Source organism: Emydura macquarii, unplaced genomic scaffold (genome assembly GCF_026122565.2).
Source record: "Emydura macquarii macquarii isolate MOO-44397 ecotype Brisbane River unplaced genomic scaffold, CSIRO-AGI_Emac_v2 contig_2897, whole genome shotgun sequence".
Taxonomy (NCBI): Eukaryota; Metazoa; Chordata; order Testudines; family Chelidae; genus Emydura; species Emydura macquarii.
In genome coordinates this window covers 52033284-52052813 of record NW_027133034.1, presented here as the reverse complement: position 1 = coordinate 52052813, position 19530 = coordinate 52033284, and the positions used below count along the sequence as shown (strand labels likewise).

At 41.5% G+C, this 19530-nt stretch overlaps 1 protein-coding gene across 1 annotated transcript in view; it reads left to right on the top strand.

The window, feature by feature from the left end:
- Window positions 1-3091: 3091 nt before the first annotated feature.
- Window positions 3092-19530, top strand: part of SLC30A5 (solute carrier family 30 member 5) — a 30376-nt gene continuing 13937 nt past the window's right edge. The window contains exons 1-10 of the mRNA XM_067568624.1: window positions 3092-3431; window positions 3744-3866; window positions 5511-5577; window positions 7392-7477; window positions 8762-8849; window positions 10300-10387; window positions 13401-13477; window positions 14552-14722; window positions 15425-15713; window positions 16862-17070. Coding sequence (XP_067424725.1) covers window positions 3358-3431; window positions 3744-3866; window positions 5511-5577; window positions 7392-7477; window positions 8762-8849; window positions 10300-10387; window positions 13401-13477; window positions 14552-14722; window positions 15425-15713; window positions 16862-17070 — 1272 coding nt within the window. The 5' untranslated portion in view covers window positions 3092-3357. The remainder of the gene's footprint in view (window positions 3432-3743; window positions 3867-5510; window positions 5578-7391; window positions 7478-8761; window positions 8850-10299; window positions 10388-13400; window positions 13478-14551; window positions 14723-15424; window positions 15714-16861; window positions 17071-19530) is intronic.

Sequence of the window (19530 nt, the reverse complement as noted above, 5' to 3'; positions counted from 1 at the left end):
GGGCAGCCTTGAGAAATAAGCACCTGCACAGATAAAAGTCAACAGAAATAGATCTATATAGTAAGTAGTAAGTGGAAGTAAAGAACAAACACCTATCTGAAAAGGGAGCAGGGCCTTCTGGATACTGCATAACGAGATTTTTCTGTGCTAGCAGACTAACCAAATATAAGTCACTGTGTACTTAGATCTTTTTGCATCTGAATTGAAAAAAGATTAATGAAGTTTTTGACCCAACAACTTTTCCTTGCTATTAATTTTCGAAAACTGAAACCGTGTACATAAAGACAGAGAAGAATTTCATGCTCATGGACTATGATTTTAAATGCTCTGCCACTGAAGTATCATCCCTCAGTGAGAAAATGATATGCTGATTTCCTTGATTTGTGATGTAATGTAATACCAAACTACAAAGACATTTGAACTAGCATTAGAATTAATCACCTCACAGAATCAAGTCCTAAATCAAAACACAATTAGAAGAGTAGTCACCCTTGCTCCAGCAAATGCTCCATAGCATGTGTAAGGCCAAGACATAATCGTATATCAGCCCACCAGCTGCTCAGTGCACCTTTGTCCCACACACACATCCCTCTCCCAACATGTCTGAATTCCCTGGGACCAGGGTTTAATCAGAAGTAGTTGATATCATGCTGCACAGCCTTTGCCCTGGCCTACATTGACATGTCGGACATGGTCAGCATTGTGTCCGCTCACTCAAACTTCCACAGTTGTCTGAGGGTGGTAATGTTGCATAATGTAACACAATGTGCCCTGTGAGCACACCTGGCCCACATGTGTAGGAGAGCCTGCCAGTGCCTTGGTCTGGGCACCATATGGCTGTGAATTACACATGATCCCTCTGTGACAGCCATGCCAGGAAGGCCAGACCCACAGGGGAATAGAGGGGGGGTAGAGGCTGCCAGGAAAAGCTGAAAGAGGACTGACTGATGGTGTAGGAGCATGCACAGGAATTTAAATTCCAACGCTTTCCAACCGGGCCACAGAGGGGAGGATCGTGCAACCTCCCCGCCAGGACCCCAAAGGAGTGCAGGAGCTCTGTGCCCCCTGCCAATTACTGGGGGAGGGGCAGCACCCTTACTTGCCCCCCCCCCCCTTGTGCACACCCCTGGGTGATCCCCAGGACAGATGGGCAGCCCAGGTTGCTGTTGGGAGGCAGAGATGAGGGGGAGGCCAGGCTGCCATGGAGGGCAGACAGAGGGAGGCTGATATTGGGGGCGGGTCACATGGCACCAGGAGGCCAGGCTACTGTTAGGGAAGTAGGAAGCCCAGGCTTTTGGCTACATAGAGGCAGGGGGAGGCCCAGCTTGCATGAGGGAGAGGGGGCACAGGGTGGGGCAGGCCCAGGCTCATGGGAGAGAGGGGGCACAGGGGCAGGGGGAGAACCAGGCTGCGCAGGGGGGCATGGCAGCAAGGAAAGGGTCAGGCTGCATGGGGGTGGGGGGGGCAGGCACAGGGTCAAGGGAAGCCGCAGGCTGCATGGTAGGGGCACAGTACAGAGGAAGGCCCAGTTTACAGATGGGGGCTCAGTGCAGGGGAGGCCTATGATGCTTGTAGAACTTGTGCCAGCTCTTGCCAAGGCCGTAGGCATCAGCTGAGCACTGGCAAATTCATAGCTGGAAACCTGGCCAGGTCACCTATATGTTAGTATTGTTCCAGAAAGGTGTTAAACTTGCAAGGATGTGTTTGGACTCTATAAAATGCTTGTAAGTTGCTGCATGAATTACTCTTTCTTGTAAAGTCTGTACACCATATTATAAGGTACTATGTAAGTTTTGCTTTATAACTGTAAACATGCCTGCTCTGAACTTGTGAACCCAGGCAGGAGGAGGGTTCCCCCACCCATCGAGAAGGACTATCAAACTTAAATGGGCCGTTGTGGAACATGACTGGACTAAGGCCCTCTCACACCTGTGAAGATACTACATGCAAGGAATGTCATCAGCTTGAATTCTGAAAGAAAATATAGCTGATATGAAAATTCTTCATCTCTTTTTGATGTTTGGACTGTCACAGGAGCTTGGAAACAAAAGCAGAAATCCCCAGGTTAGTCCTATAAGATATTCAGAGCTGACAACTTGGTCACCTTTTAGAACTATAGACTGTAATCTATTTGTGTATACATATTGCCTGCTTTAATCTGTAAATGACTCTTGTCTTTCTTTTTCCTAGTTAATAAACCCTTAGTTCAGATTTGTAACAAACCCTATAGTAAACTATCTTTGGTGTGAGAACTGAAGTACAAATTGACCTGGAGTAAGTGACTGGGAACAACCTGAATACATTGTGATTTTTGGAGTATAGCAACCATCTCTCACAAAGCCCATCTATCATCTATCACAAATAGATTGGGATCCCCAAGGTAAGACTGTTATAGTGCTTTAGGAGTTCACACTTCTTACTGGATTGGTGAAATCTAATTATAGACCATACAGTCAGTTTGGGGTCTCTGCCCTGAAGTTAGCACTCAGGGTCATGAGCTACTCACAGCAGGAGGACAAGGCCCAGGCTAGGGGGAGGGGCACAGGGCAGGGGGAGGTCCAGGCTGCACAGAGGAATGAGGCACAGGGCAGAGGTGGGCTCAGGACAGGGGGAAGTCCAGGGCGTAGGAGGGGGGACAGGAAAGGGGGCACAGAGCAAAGGGAGGTCCAGGCTACATGAAAGGAGGGGGCACGGATGGGGAAGAGACACACAGGGCAGGGGGAGGTCCAGGCTTCAATGGAGGGAGGGAGGGGGGTACAGGACGGGGAGGTCCAGGCTGCATGAGGGAAGAGGAGGCACAGGGCGGAGGGTCCAAGCTCCATGGGAGGGGAAGAGCCAAGGCAAGGAGAGGCACAGGGTCGGCGAGTGGGGTCTCAGGCGGCACGCGGAAGGGTCAGCGGGGGTCGAAGCCGCTGGCGCCTGAGAGCGGACTAGAGTCGGACTAGTGCCGCTGCCGGCGCCGCACGTGACGTGACGTAGTAGCAGTGGGCAGGGCACGGTTCCCTGCTCTTCTTTGCCCACGCTGGCTCAGCGCGGGGGGGTCGCTGCGTCCCGTGCCCGCCCCAGGCCAACAGGTGGCGCTGCCACGAGCCGGGCGGGTCCATCTTGGGCCGGGGAGGGGACGCTCCCCCGTCCGCGCTGTAGAGTGACGGTTCCGGGCCCGGCCGCTGAGGACGTGGCTGGCCCGGCTTCTCTTCCGCAAGTTCCGTTCCGCTGCGGGCCGTGGGCCTGCGGGCCTCGCCTCTCTCCCCCTCCCGAGCCCGCTGTGTGAGCGCGCCCGGCTCCAGCTCGCAGCGCGCGGAGGATGAGGAGGCCCCGCGGAGGGAGAGGCGGCCTCCGCGGCTCCTGAGACTCGGCATGGAGGAGGCCTACAGCGGGGAGGCCCTGGCCGGAGGCGGGGGGCTGGGGCCCGTGGATGTGCCCAGCGCCCGGTAACTGCCGCTCCGAGCGCGAGGAAGGGTCTGAGAGCGGGGCTGGGGGGAACCGGAGCGCTGCCCCCCCTCCGGGCGCCCCGACCGGAGCGGGCACAAGGGCGCCCAGGGTGGGGAGTGAGGGCACAGCGCTGCGCTGCGGGGCGCCCTCGCAGCGGGAATCGCCTGGGCCCTCTGCTGCCTGGTCAGGCTGCATTGCACCCAGCGCCCTGGCGGGCTGAATGCCCCTGAGCCAGCCTGCGTCCACGAGTGGGTCTCGGTCCCTGTTGTCCCCTTCTTAGGAAATGTCTGTGATCATTTGTTCTTTTGCAGGCTGACTAGTTACATCGTGCTGCTGTGTGTCACTAAGTTTTTAAAGGCTTTAGGACTTTTTGAATCCTATGATCTCCTGAAAGTGGTCCACCTTGTCCAGTTCATCTTTATAGTAAAGCTCGGGTAAGTGTGTTGTTTAAGCCTTTTATAACGGTACTGTAGCTTCTTTCTTTTGAGAATAGTTTTATGGCAATGAATGCCCGGGTTTCTTCCAACTGGTTTTGTAAAAGATTCTGAAAGAAAAAGAGTTTAATTCATAAGTCAAGGGAGTTTCTGCTTTTTCTGTGCTGCATGAAGGTTATGGGACATACATTTTCACAGACCATTAACAGCTCCTGACAGACAGTTGTGTAAGAAAAAAGTTGAGATGCTTTGTTGTCCTATGTAGCTGGATGTGCTTTTCCTTTATCCCTCATAAGATATTCACTTTTAGTGCAGAATTTGCAGATACTGGTGTAGCAGTGTCTAAAATATAGATGCTGTGCTTTGACTCTCCTCTTAGATAAAGGACAGAATTCTAAGCATGCTTTTGCTGTGGATGGTAAAAGGATTTGAGCTGTGATGCACAGAGAAGCATTGCTGTATGAAGCTATAAAACTATTTAATTGATGATAGAAATACAATGGTAGATGCATTTTAAAATGATCATTCAGGTTCTAGTAATATTAGTCCCTGTACTTAAGAGGAAGATCTCATTGCAATCAATAATATCTGAAACCCTAAACTTTTAAGCATACCCACTTTAGTTTCAGAAAATATAAAGAAGGAGGGGAATTTTTTTAAGAGTCATTCATTAAAGTGCTTGCAGTTGCTACTTTTAGACAGATAATGGAATGACAAATACTGAGTAGAGAGTAAATCTGTATCTAGGGTATTTCATTAAGTAAAAATTACAAATAAGATCAGTGGTCTCTCATTGTGTCACCCTTTCCTCTGGAAGGAAACTAAGCTGCCCTCCACTCTAGAATCTTACTTCAGACATCTGTTGTCATGATAGTTTTGCTGGTAGTTGGACCAATACTAATTTAAGCTTAGCTCATAATGAGTTGCGAAAACTGTGCTATCACTAACTTGACAATATTGACTAATATCAGCTGGCTTATGTTCCCATTTTATTTCCACTTTTGGGTTTTTTACTTGGCTGTTCCCAAACAACATAATGTTTTTTCTTTTAGTTTATTTTTTATCATTATTGGGAAGATAAGATATTGGATTTACTCTTTCAGATCAGTTCTAGTAAGGGTGTGTTGGTGAGTGACTTTATTTAGTTTTATGCACTCAGAAACTTTCAGGTAGGTACCTTAGAAATGAAAATGTAATAGTAGCATTACATAATCATGCTCCCCTTCAAAACATTGTTCTTTTCTATAGCTATTAGGTTCTGGGTTCTGTGCACATTTAGTTTTTCTGATCCGTGATAAGTATGAATTAACAACCTGTTGATTGTGCTTTGCCAGACTTGTATAGCAAAGCAGTCCAGAACTAAAATTTGTTTGCTACAAATAGCTTACTGAAGCCTATGATTACTTTAAAAGCTGAAATGGTCTATGGGGGACAGAAACAGATTGAGTCACTATTATTTTTTTCTCAGGTAAAAGGCCAGGTAGCATTCATTTAAAATACAATTAAAGCTGTAGAGTAGGTACTTGTATAGGGGGAGAAACAATTGCCTAGAACTAGTCTTTGAATAGTAAAATAGCTATATTTGAACTTTGACTGAAAGTGCACTTGAACTAGTACACTAATGGAGAATATTTCCCCTAATAGGTCTGCATTTTTTATGGTTCTGTTTCAAAAGCCATTTTCTTCTGGAAAAACAGTGACCAAGCACCAGGTGAGTTGACTTATGCTTAATGCTGGAACACTTGCTTTTAGATACACTAGGAGAGTATGAGTAATGGCTCTAATAAAACATTTAGTTGCTCTCTGGAAGGGGAAGGGATGTTCCTGGCTTCATTTGGAAAATGTGGCTGGGATTTTCAAAATGACCTAGGAGACTTAGGAGCATAAGCCCCATGAAAAATTACACCTTGCATGAGCAATCTGTGCTTTGACAACTAATATACAAATAGCTGTAAGTATGAAGGGATCAGCTTAGAGCTGCACCGTGAGGAATGCCTCCCGTTCCAGAAACCAAGAGAAAAGGAGATGGTACAGAGGATTGTATCGTGGGGAGGGTCTGGGCCATGAGCTTTTCAGTCCCTATGTGTACAGTCCCTCTCAGTGCAGCGGAGTCAGAACAGTTGTCAGAATGGAGCCTGAAATAGAAAAGAATTGATTGTGCCACTACATAGAAATATCTGTCAGTAATTTGGAATGTATTTAGTATAGAGGATCTGAATCATTTTGTCAGGAAATATTCTAAAGCTAATTTTGGTTTCAGAGAGCTCATGACAGAATTTAAAAGACAGTGAGAGGGGGAACAAATTTCTTGGTTTTATTATGAGTCAGGAAAAATCGTCTGTCTGCTGCATGTTTTAATTTGGTCTTAACTCAAATTTTGGATTTTTAAGGTTTTTGGCATAAGAAATAACTTGTATGGATTATTTAAAAAATAAAAATCACATCTAATTTTATCTAGTTGCTTGTCTTGTTTAAAATAACAAAATACATCTGTTGTTTGCAGTGTTATTGTAGCTGTGTTGGTCCCAGGATATTAGACAGACACGGTGAATGAGGTAATATCTCTTATTGGACCAACAGAAGTTGGTCTAATAAAAGTAGTTGGTCCAATAAAAGATATTACCTTACACACCTTGTCTCTCTAAATTACATCTAAATAGTTTTATTTAATAAAAATGACCTTCGTCTCCTAATAAACGCTTCTAAAATCATAGCCCTTCAAATCTTTGGTGCATGCTTAATTGAAAACACATAAGTAGTCAGTTGATTTCAATAGAACTACTCAGTGAGATAAAATTAAGCACATATATGAATATTTGTAGGGTCAAGGCCTTAGTTCTTGTAATTTTGAACAACTTTATCTAGCACTGTGAATGTTTATTAGATGTATTTTATTGTGTAATACACTGTGGCCTTGTCTACACTAGCACTTATGCTGTCAAAACTTCTGTCACTCATGGGTGTGAAAAAAACCAAAAAACTCTGAGTGACAGAAGTTTGGCAGCATAAGCCTTTGTGCAGCTGCGTTATATCAATGGGCTGACATAATAAACCATCCAAATGAGCGGCGATAGCTTCATCAGTGGGAGAGTGCCAGCATAATTTACGTTGCTCAGGAGGGTGTTTTTTTCACACCCCTGAACAACAAAAGTTTTCCAGCATGAGTGCTAGTATAGACAAGGACTGTGTGTTAGCATTTATGGATTACTAAGTAGATTTGACTTCAGCCTAACTTTTAGCAGTAACCCATGGATAATTTTTTTAAAAGGCACTAAACTACATCAAAAGATGCTACTGCTATGATAGAAAATAACAGTAAAGAATTTCAGCCATAAAATGTCCTTCCAAATGTAAATGTAATGGGGCATTGTGAAGTAGTCGAGAGGAGTCTCATCATTTTAAATTCTGAAGATGCTCTACAGCATACATTTTCTTCTTTAATGTTCCTTTAATGTAGTGGTTGGTATGTGAATTAAAGATGAGATGTTTGTTTGAAAATATTAATAAAACGTTTTTCTTTTATAGTGGATCAAAATAGTTAAACATGCTGTTGTTGGCTGTATCATTTCACTTTTGTGGTTTTTTGGCCTCACTCTTTGTGGACCCCTCAGGTAATGTATATGCCTGAAACTCTACTTTTATTTGTATAAACTAACTTAATTTGTTTTATAGTTATTTGAAATGGCAATTCTGTACACTTAATTTCTTTTTAAATGGCGTGTGTATGAGAGTAATGTACTTCTGTTTGTTTATAAAAATAAATCCTCAGAAGAGCAGCTATTATTCTGTTCCTGATTTGCTGCAGGACACTGTAGTTTACTCTTAGTGTAGAGGAGCTGAGTGTACTATAGTGGTGGTAGTACACTTAGCTCTGTTTAGAGGAAAAAGTGCTCTGCATCACTCAGTTGTGATCCTCTTAGTGCATTAAGTGGCAACCTTGACTGATTCGGAATGGATCGGATAAAAGGATGACAGCATGGGATTTCCAGAGGTGAAGAGTTTGGAAAAGCCTCTTTCTCAGTAGTTAATGTGTGGAGATAGGGCCTCTAAAGCTATCAAGGTCTGCAAAGGTTAAGCTTTTGTTCCTTTAAAAAAAGGTTTTTAGCTCTTATGCAAACGAAGATGACATTCCAAATGTGAATCAATTTACTGCTGTGTTCTCAGGTCAGCTGAAAGTTCTAGTGCCTTTTTGAATGCTAAAAGCTTTTCCAAGCAGAAGTAGTGAAAATATGTCTTGTAGTCAGTTTTGCTACTGCTTTTAAGAAAACTAGACATCTGTAAAACTGACAAATCGTCACTTTCAAACTTCTGCTGGTTGGGAAAGCTGCCAGCAGTAGAGAAAGTCACTTGGAGTTTTGAATGGAGGATGAGGATCCAAACGTGAGAACTATATATTGTCAACATTGAGGAGGCTGTATGAGAAGGTAGAGTAGTGGAGACCAGCTCCTCAGTAACCAGAAGTTAACAGGGAAAGAAAAGGTCCTTTTCCCACCCAGAGAACTGGGAACTTCAGCTGTATCAGACATTATTGTAATATGAATATTAATTTCATCTTGAGCAGTTTGATTTCTTGATGCTCTAATAAAGCACACTACTGTTTAAAAAGTGTTTAGATAATTACTGCTACTCAATTATTTTACATTATCTATTGTTTGAGCTAAGAAACAGGTGTTTTATGTGATTTATCATCATGGTACAGTCTACCAACAGCTGGATTGCTGAACTAGACTTTGGGTACCCTACCATTCTTTTGAATTGCATGATGTTTTTATTGAAGCCATAAGATAAATCCTTGACCTCTCTTCCATTAATTTTAGCTGAAACCAAATACATTGAGCTAATGTATCATATTGAAGTGGACAGGATAAAAAATTGGTGTGTCTCTTGTTTTGTAGGACATTGTTGCTGTTCGAGCACAGTGATATTGTTGTTGTGTCACTGCTTAGTGTATTGTTCACAAGTTCAGGAGGAGGACCAGCAAAGGTATTTCAATATTTTTTGTTGAAAATAAAATTATAGTATATTCTAAATGTAACAGGTATTCAGGAATACAGTAGAGGTAAACCTAGCTGTTTCAGACTCAAATTCATAACAGGTGTAGGTAAATTATGTATATTTTAAGTTTAAATGTAGATGAAACTACAATCTGTAACAACATGAAAAGGTATTTGATATTCATGATGATGAAGATATCATCATTTGCATGCAGAAGAAACTTAAAATATAGCATTTTGAACTTCTATAGCACTTTCCATCCAAGGACTTCAAAGTGATTTACAAACATTAATAAATTAAGCTTCATATCTCTGTGAGCAGAGAGACAAGGAAATATTATGCCCATCTTATAGACGTTTCAACTGAAGTACAGAGATATTAGGTGACATTCCCAAGATCATGTATACAGGCCCACCACCTGGGGAGGGAGGGGCAAAGGGGGCAATTGCCCAGAGACATGGTGATTTTTAAAAGGGGCCTGGGCCATGGGTGGCAGGGTGAAAGCTTCCCCTTGTGGAGGCTGACTTCCTGTCCCGCCTCTTCCACCCATGGCTCCTGCCCACAGTCCACTCCCGCTTCACCTCAGGCCCTGCCCCGCTCGCTGCTGTCTTTCTTTCCACCAGCCTACCTCTCCGCTTGGCTCCCCTCCTCTCATCCACACCTCTTTCCCAGCTTGGCCTCCCCACAACTGCTTCCCCTCTCAGCCCTTCCCTCGCCTCCTCCACTTGCCATGTCCCTCCTCCCCACTGTAGCTGGCCACATGTGTCCGTCCTCTCCTCCCCTCTTCCCCCCCCCGCTCCCCTTTGCCCTCCTGCCACTGCATCCCTTCTTCCCGCCTACCCAGTCAGTCCCTCTTCTCCCATCTGTTGCTCACTGCTTGGGGGAAGGGGGAGTGCAGAAGAGAGGAGGGGGACCAAGCGATGGGGAGGGATGTACATGGCGGCGAGCAGGTGGGGTGGGACTGTGGGTGGGGATGCAGGCAGAAGAGACGGGATGGGACTGTTCTGCCCTGGGGCCCAGAAATTCCTGTCAGCGGGCCTGCACATACAGCTACCATAGCCATGTTCTCAAGACAAATAATTCTTATAATACCTTTTATTTATAGAGCTCAATGTGCTTTACAAAGAAAGCAAATATGATTTATCCTATGTTACAGATGGTGGACAGTGAGGCACAGAGATGCTGTCACTTGCCCAAAGTCATCTAACAATTCTGATAAAAGCTATCTGATAAAAGATAGGGGTTTGTTTGTTTTTTTTTAACTAAGATCAGTTTCTCCGAATGTAATTTCTACTTTAAGGATTTTGTTTTGACCTTTTGTTTTTCTCTTGTTTACATTTACACACACACACCCCCCTTTGCATGGTTTTTTTGCAACTTTAATATTTGTCACCAAATTAAGCCATTTTATATTGATGCCCTTTTGTTATGTTTCCAGACGAGAGGTGCTGCCTTTTTCATCATTGCTGTGATATGCTTATTGCTTTTTGATAATGATGATCTCATGGCTAAAATTGCAGAACATCGTATCCTTTCTTACCATGTGTTGGGAGTAAAAGTGTAAGTTAGCCTTGTTTCAACTGCATTTTCCTATCCAGATCATTGTACTCATGACTGGAAAGAAAAGAGAGAAATAGTCTGTTAGGTTGAATTTACTACTGAGTTAAGTATAATTTTATTTTCGATGGGAACACTCTCTTGTAAATAAGGATTTTGTTCAATAATGTTTTTTAACGTATATACAAAGTCATTCAGAACAGCTAATCCAATCAGATGCATGCCATTAGTTATTTTAGTGATAACAGCATCAGTTATAAGTTTGCTATAAAACTAAATGAACATAGTGACAGAAAAATTCCAGCTAAATTATCAAACCCCTTCAACTAACTAGAAGCCTCCCTGTTCAGTTTCCCTCTCAGAGAAAGCTTACAGCTTACATCCCAGGAGTTGTGGATGCTAAGCACCTAGTATTATGTCTATACAGTAGAGTTAATCTGTGTGGATTGGCACCTGGGTTAACCTAGCCTGGTTTGAATGTCCCCACTGAAAAGCCTTACTCACATTATTGTGTCCTCACTATTTCTCCACTTGCCAGTGTATTTGGGGCACATCCCATGGTTCTTTGTACCAACGTGCTCTAAGATTCTTTTTCTGTCAATTGTGTTAGATGCAGGAGAGCTTTTCTGTCCTTTGGGAGGAATTGTGGGAAGGGCAATAGAGGACTATTGGCACTCAAGTGATTTAGCATGCTTTCTCACTGCAGTTGGCAAGTTTCAGCTAGAATTAAAGAGGAGCCTAGGTTCTAACCTTCACTCCCAGCTAGGTAAGCTAGACCATGCTTAAAGCACGTCCAAACCTGAGTCAAAGGTTTTTCTATATGAACAATGAGGTTAAGGCTAAAATCAAGGTAAGAGCCCTGGCTAACTCTGCTTTGGTGTCTGTATGTAGGAATGCCTAATTTTAGGTGCACTCGATTAAAAATTTTGGCCTGAATGTCTAGTTGGGTCTTACAGCATGCTCAGATCATCAACCGTCTTGGGCCTTTCAGATGTGAAAGAAGGAAGTGAGTTTGCTTAAATGTTTCAGGTGATCCCAACTCCCAAGGTAAAATTTGAAGAGTGATGCCTCTAAGATGCTCAAGAAACCAACTGTAAAGGGCTTGATAGGTTAAGATAAGCATTTTGAATTTCAGTTGGAAGTGGATATAATATACTTCCTGTGTGAAACATCTCTTAGTGGGACATGCTGCATAAACTAGTTTCCTAAGAGTCTTCAAATATAACCCGGTTTGGAGCAGATTGCATTCATTGTCGGATGATAAAGGTGACAGAAACATAGAAAAATGAACCAAAGTATCAAAGTGGATAAATATCACTGCCACTGTTTCTTTGCCATGACTTGCCCCAAACCTTCATCACTTCAGTTTTATCTGCATTGAACTTCTGTTGGAATTATTAATAATATTGTAAAGTATTAATATGGGAGACCACCAGACACTAATTCATCCATAAATTCCTTTAAGTCCCAAGGCTGAATGGTATTTTATGCAATTACTCTAAACATGCTTAACAGTCTAAAAGCAGTCACTATACTCAATACAATAACAAAGTTGTCATAAGCGTGTGATCCGTATACTTACAAATAGGCCAGACCTAAGGAAAACTATTTCATCCTAATGTGCTCCAACACAATCAGGTAGACCAAGAATCCTCAAATTCACAACTCTCTTTAAACCCTTCAACAAACAAATTATGACATAGCCAATTACCAGTTTAGGTAACAACTAATCTGAGACAGTTCACCATCATTTCCAGTTTTCATCCAGATAAGATTTACAACCTCTTTTCTCCCCAAAGTCTTTCCTCCTTATTTCTTCCCCTACTTCCTGCTGACCAACAGCTTTTTCGTTGCACCTGGGTTCACATAGGCTTTGCTTTTAAGATAATGGGATGTGGGGTGGGAAGGGCCATGCTGGCTTCTTTTAAGACAGATTCTTTTTGTCTTGTTTAAAACCATCTGCAGTCACTCCTATCGATCAAAGACCTTCTTTTTAGAAACTTTCCCTTATCTCATTAATTATTTTTTTTAACCAAACATCCTCCCTACTACTTTTCTTCTGGCCTTATAACTCATCATTTTCAAGGCCTGCCTTCTACTTGATGGTCAGGGTCTTTCTTTACAACACTTATATTTTCCTAACCAAATTTAATTTAATTTCTTATTTATTCTACTACATGGTCTCTCATCCACACCCAATCTTAACCAGTCATCCTCCTTTATTTTTCTATTAGAAGCAAGTGAAATTAGTCTAATTTAAAACACAAATTTTGCCAGTTCAAAAGGAATAATTTCTTAAAACATGTTATCTTGATTGTACCTGTCTTTTTATTTGTCAGTTTCCTTAATTTTAAATTTTTGGTCAGAAACTCTTTAAGATTTGCAGGCATAAGCTTTCGAGAGATTTGTTAGTCTTTAAAGTGCCACAGAACTCTCGTTTTTGCTGTATACAGACTAACACGGCTAACCCTCTGGAACTATTCTTTAAGATCTGTCTATTAGTATAATTTTTCATATTTTAGACATTTCACTGATAAATACTGTAATACTTCCATTCATTTAAGTTTATTTTGGGTATCCAATTCATCCTTTTAAGTCCAGATAATTGCCACATTATAGCTTGTGTGAAATAGTTAATGTTCTGTCATTGGGTAACACCATTTTGAATGTTTTCCCCAGGGAAGCAATAGACTTATGGACTTCTATACTATAAAATTCTAGAATTATCCAAACTTCAAAGCTTAATTTGATTCATATTTTACTTTCTTTAAATATACATTGATTCCTCTGCTGATCTCCTATGGTATTACAATTTCTGGTCCTCTGATATACCTGTAGCTGTGTTTTTATTATTTTTTAAAGAACATCAGTAAATCACTAGTGACCCTTATGAGGATGAGATGTTATTACATCTATTGAGATGTGATTGGGCAGTAGGAAGGGGGTTCATTTAGAGAAACTTTCTTAACTTAATTTTTTTAGCTGAAGGACACCATGACAGTGCTCTTACCCATGTTCTTCACACAATCATTGCTTTCCTAGGAGTTGCAGATCACAAGGTAAATTGCTTTCTCCTGTAATCTATATGATGAATTATTGAATGATGTGTTCATAAAAAGTCTGTGAAGAGAGCTGCATTCATTCAACTATTTACTTGGTAGCATTTTGCTATAATACATAATCTGAAAGTATCTATTAAACTTGTTCCTTTTTTACTTAATAGTTTTATTTTAATGGTGCCTTAAATATGCATGACCTTTGATAGTCAAGCCCTCTGTTCCCAAGAGTTATTAATCATCCTCATGTGAGTCCATCTCTTCCCCACTCTACGTGGAGTCTAAGAGCCAGATTCTTATACCCTCATTTAAGTTGGGTAGTACCTAATTTTCTCTGTAGCCCTATTTTAATTAGTGGGGCTGCTTACTAAGTAAAATATCAGAATTGTGCTGTTTGAGGCTTATTGCTATATTTAATTGGATCTGCCTGTCATGCTCCATCTAGAGTTAGTCTTGTTGCTAGAACTCCTGTACTGGCCAAAAAAAAAAATGCTGAATTTCTGACGCAACTAGAAGATATTGGCCTTATTTAAAAATAAATCAGACATGAGTTAAGTGAAATTGGTTAGCCGAGCACAGGGTAGATTAGACCGAAGACATATGAGAAGCTAATGTTGTATATGCAAATGTATTTTGTAAAGATATGGGAACAATTTCAAAAGAAAAGGTTGGGGAGAAACGACACAGGACTTGAGTGAAAATAAATACATACAAAGGATGGGGAAGACATCAGATGAAGATCAGAGTAACTTTTATATTTTGATTATTCCAGTTATTTTCAGACATTTCCAATGTGCTACTTTGTGGGTGGAAGAAGGGAGAATGGCCAGAGAAATTAAAGATGGAGTTTCTGTTAGAAATATTGGGAGCTGCAAACTAAAAGTCATAAGAGAACATTATTGTTAGCAAATAATGCTTATCTTTGGAGAGGAAGGGGGAAGATCGTATCCATGTCTTAAGTTAATAAGTAAAAGGAGGAAATAATGAAAAGAATATTAATATTCTGTCATGTAAATACTATTTATATTGAGGTAGGTGACTCGTAAATACTGCTAATAGGATCTATCTGTGTTCCAGGGTGGAGTTCTGTTGCTGGTGTTGGCATTGTGTTGCAAGGTTGGTTTTCATATGGCTTCCCGAAAGCTCTCTGTAGATGTAGGTGGAGCCAAGCGTCTTCAAGCTTTATCTCATCTTGTTTCCGTCCTCCTGTTGTGCCCGTGGGTCATCGTCCTATCTCTGACAACTGAGGTAACAGCATAGCAAATATTCATCAGCAAAAGTGACAGATATTCTAACAACTACATTTGTAAACTGCAACATATACCTTCTCTTTACAAGAATTTCTTTTAAATTATTGAAACTTTACTTTTTTTGAGATTTTTGCTTGAAAAATAGTTTTTTTAAATGCATAGTATTTCTGATATGTAATTTGTGTGAATTATTTTTCTTGGGTTGGTTCTTTCAAGACTCATAAGAAGAGAATATATTGGACTGTGTGCAGTGGTTTGTTTTCTCTACTACCCTTACCGAGGGAATGATGATGAATATATAGATATTGTTTCTCTTGGGGAATACATGTTTGTTCTAACTCTGAGGTTTTTTCACCACTATCTTTCTATGTAGAGAGAATTAAATCAATTGAAAACATTTTTATAGCAAATAAACTTCGTTTTTCTAGAAGAGTTGGTCTTGTTCAACCCCAGCTATTGGACTTGAAGCAGTAATTAATTCAGAGAAGTCCTATGGCTGTGTTATACAGGAGGTCAGACTAGATGATCAGGATGGTCCCTTGTGGCCTTAAATCTATGAATAACTGTTTAAAGAAAGTGTCTAAAGTATAGCAAAAGTGCATTAGACTAAATATTACATATACAATCTGGTACTATATGTGGGTGACACTTCTGCCAACTTGTGACCAATGCTGAGAAGAATGTATTCTCTTTATCACAGAGTAAAGTAGAATCCTGGTCCTCTCTCATCATGCCTTTCATAACAGTTATCTTTTTCGTTGTGATCTTGGATTTTTATGTGGAGTCCATATGTTCTGTCAAGATGGAAACCTCAAAGTGTGCCCGTTATGGATCGCTGCTCATTTTTATTAGTGCGCTGCTCTTTGGCAGCTTCTGGACACATCCGATAACAGATCAGCTTCGAGCTATGAACAAGCCAGCACACCATGAAATCACAGAGCACGTTCTCTCTGGAGGAGTGGTAGTGAGTGCCATTTTCTTCATTTTATGTACGTATTCCTTTTTTCACCCTTAAATGATAAACCAGATAAAAAATATTAATTCCAAATTACTTGAAGGTCACCAAAAATTATTCCTTGTAGAATTCCACCACAGTTGCGTCTGTGGATTCCATAGGGTGAGGTAGAACAGCACAATATTGTGGACCCACTGCTACACTCATAGAATCATCATAGAAGATTAGGGTTAGGAGGGCCATCCAGTCCAACCCTCTGCTTCAAAGCAGGACCAACCCCAACTAAATCATCCTAGCCAGGGTTTGTCAAGAGAGGCCTTAAAAACCTCTAAGGACGGAGACTCCACCACCTCCCTACGTAGCCCATTCCAGCGCTTCACCACAGTCAATGTGAAAACGTTCTTTGTAATATCCAACCTAGACCTCCCCCATTGCAACTTGAGACCATTGCTCCTTGTTCTGTTATCTGCTACCATTGAGAACAGCCTAGTTCCCTCCTGTTCAGCTGGTGGAAGGCTGCTATCAAATCCCCCCACACTCTTCTGCAGACTAAGTCCAGTTCCCTTAGTCTGTCCTCAAAAGTCATGTGCCCCAGCCCCCTAATCATTTTTGTTGCCCTCTGTTGGACTCTCTCCAATTTGTCCACATCCTTTCTGTAGTGGGGGGCCCAAAACTGGACACACAACTCCAAATGAGGTCACACCAGTGCCGAATAGAGGGGAATAATCACTTCCCTTGATCTGTTGGCAGTGCTCCTACTAATGTAGCTCAGTATGCCATTAACCTTGTTGGCCCAAGAGCACACTGTTGACTCATATCCAGCTTCTTGTCCACTGTACCCCCCAGGTCCTTTTCTACAGAACTGCTGCTTAGTCAATTGTTCCCAGTCTGTAGCAGTGCACGGGATTATTTGTCCTAAGTGCAGGACTCTGCACTTGTCCTTGTTGAATTCATGATTCATTGTCTACAAAAAAGGATCCAGTAAATCTGTCTGCTTGTGGAAATGATGATCCAATCTAGTATAACAGTAAAATGCAGCAGTAGCCTTGAAAATGAAGCTGGTAACTTTCACAACCTTGATATGCTTGTGGAAATTTTGATCACTGATAAAACTATCACTTGCACTATCAATCAGCCATAAAGGTTAGAAACAACAACAAAATCTTCTACCTCTCTTTGCAGCTGCCAATATTCTGTCCTCCCCCTCCAGGAAAGGACAGAAAGGCACTCTTATTGGCTATTCTCCTGAAGGCATTCCTCTGTATAATTTTATGGGTGATGCTTTGCAGCATAGTTCACAGTCGTTACCCCGGTTTATTAAAGAATCACTGAAACAAATCCTTGATGAGTATGACTCTAGACAGATTTTCTACTTCTTGTGCCTAAATCTGGTAAGTGCACTTTTTAACCCTAATGACATATAGTAGAAAAAGGGTCAATTTTTTAAAAATGTACTGACAACTTTTAATATGAGCTTTAACTTAGTTTTGGCATCGTTAATTTAATGAAATCTTAAGATCAAATACATTTATTTTGAGTCTGCTGTAAAAGACAGGATAGTTTGACTTACAATTGTACTTGTCAGGTTAATATGAATAATCCATGGCACCTTGAGGCGAGAATCCTAATTTTGTATGTATTTGTATAGCGACTAGCACAATGGGGCCTCACTCATGATTGACTCTTCTGGGCCCTACTGCAATATAAATATACCCTGACAAAGCACTGAATACATTTACAAAGACTGACACCTGTTTCCTGCCTTGAAGACTTTAAAATCCAGTACACACAAGACACTCAACAGTAATTCAGGAAAGAGTGTTGAAAAACAGAGATCAAGGTATGAAGGATTTCTGGTATAAATGGACTTGAAGAGGAGAGGGTGGTTGATGAACAAGAATTGGAAAACAGTTCCAAATGTGTGGGACAGGATGATGGTGTGAAGCAGAGATGAAAGATGACTGAGAAACAAAATGAGTAATTGGCAGTAGAAGACAAAAATCAAAGATGTAGTGGGGGAGATGGGGAGATCGCATAAAACCTAGAAGGCAAGGAGCTTGAGTGCCTGCAGATAAGATAGAAGATGGGAAGTTAGTTGAAGGCATTCAAAGAGGGGGATGACAACAGCAGTAGAGGAAGTTTAGAATGTTTTGGAATAGACAGGAGGATTAGAGGTGAGAAATGGGGAAATTGCATGGATGCACTAAGATTATAGTAATCAAGGTGCAAGATCAAAGAATGGGCAAAATGTTAGTAACCAAGATTCTAATAATTTTCCGGGAGTGAGAGAGTATGGATTTGAGGGGAGTAAAGTGTCAAAGGTTATGCCTACACTGCAGTTAGACAGCCCAGGCTAGCCCATGCCAGCTGGCTCCGGCTTGCAGGGCTCTGACTGAGAGGCTGTTTAATAGCACTGTAAACTTCTGGGCTTGGGCTGGAGCTGGGCTCTAGGACCTGCGAGATGGGAGGGTCCCAGAGCTCGGGCCAGAGCCTGGAACTCTATATATTGCAATTAAACGGCGCAACAGCCCATGCCCTGCAAGCCCAAGTCAGCTGGCACGGGCCAGTCACAGGTTTATAATTGCATGGTAGATATACCCAAAGATGATTTGGAAGATATGAATGTAGAGGATGGGGAGATGAATGGAGAAAGAAGGAACCGGAGAAGGATTAGGAAGAAAGCTGGGTTTTATAGAGACTGATTTATAGATAGCGATGTGTCATACAGGAGATAGCTGAGGTAGGTACCACCCTCCGTTCCTTTCAAGACTAATTCCTAAACTTCTTAAAACCATTAGTTAGCAAAGAAAATAGAAAGTGATTTCTATAAAGCTGTCACCGTGCCAAAAGTAGGTCACAACTGAGAGTGCAAAATCCAGGACAGACTGATGAAATAGGGCAGATACACCCCAAGACTGATGACTATTTCTATAATTAGATTCACCAAACCAGTAACAAAAGCAAGCTTTTGTGTCACCACACTGGTCAATAAGCAGAGAAAAACACCGTCCCTTTTAGGCAATCCAGCCTTTCTTACCACACAGACACCTGGATTTTACGATGAGAGCTTACTGAAAACCCAGTTCACCATGCAAGAGGTTCTACCAATCCCAAAGAATCAGACACCCCCAGATCAGTATGTATCTCAGATCTTGCCCAAATATCACGCTGTCAGCCAATCCTTAGTAAACTAAAGATTTTATTAATAAAAAAAGAGAGTTCTAGATTTGTTAAGGAATCATATACATACAAGTGATTTTTCAGTGTTCATAGATCAGGATCGTAGCAGTGATATATCTGCTGGCTTGTTAAAAGTCTCTCTGGTTTTACCCAAGCAGGTTGGGGCTCATTCAGTTCTTTGTTCCAAGCTTTGTTAGAGATCACAGTCCAGAGATAAGGAGAAATGAAGACAAAGAAGTGATGTCAGACTCCATTTTTATACTTTCATCCTAGGTGTATGGAAAGTTACTAGCCCAAGGAGTCTTGGATCACATGTCCTTACATGCTTTGCTGACTCTCAGGGGTAGCCATTGGCTCCACACTGTCTGAGGTGTTCTCAGGAAAGTCTTACTGGGCATGGTAATTCTCTTCAATGGCCCATTATGAGAGTTGTGTCCTTAATTGGACATCAACATATAACTGGCTAGCCCTGATGTAAATCCATCTGGAGGGTGTTGCCCAGAAACACAACACGTCTGAGCTACAAATACATAGCCAATATTCACAACTTCAGATAAGATGATACATGCATATAAACAAGTTATCATATTTTACAAATCATAACTTTTCTATTGATCTCTTACATTACATACTTCCAGATTTATTACAATTGTACAACACTAGTGATACAT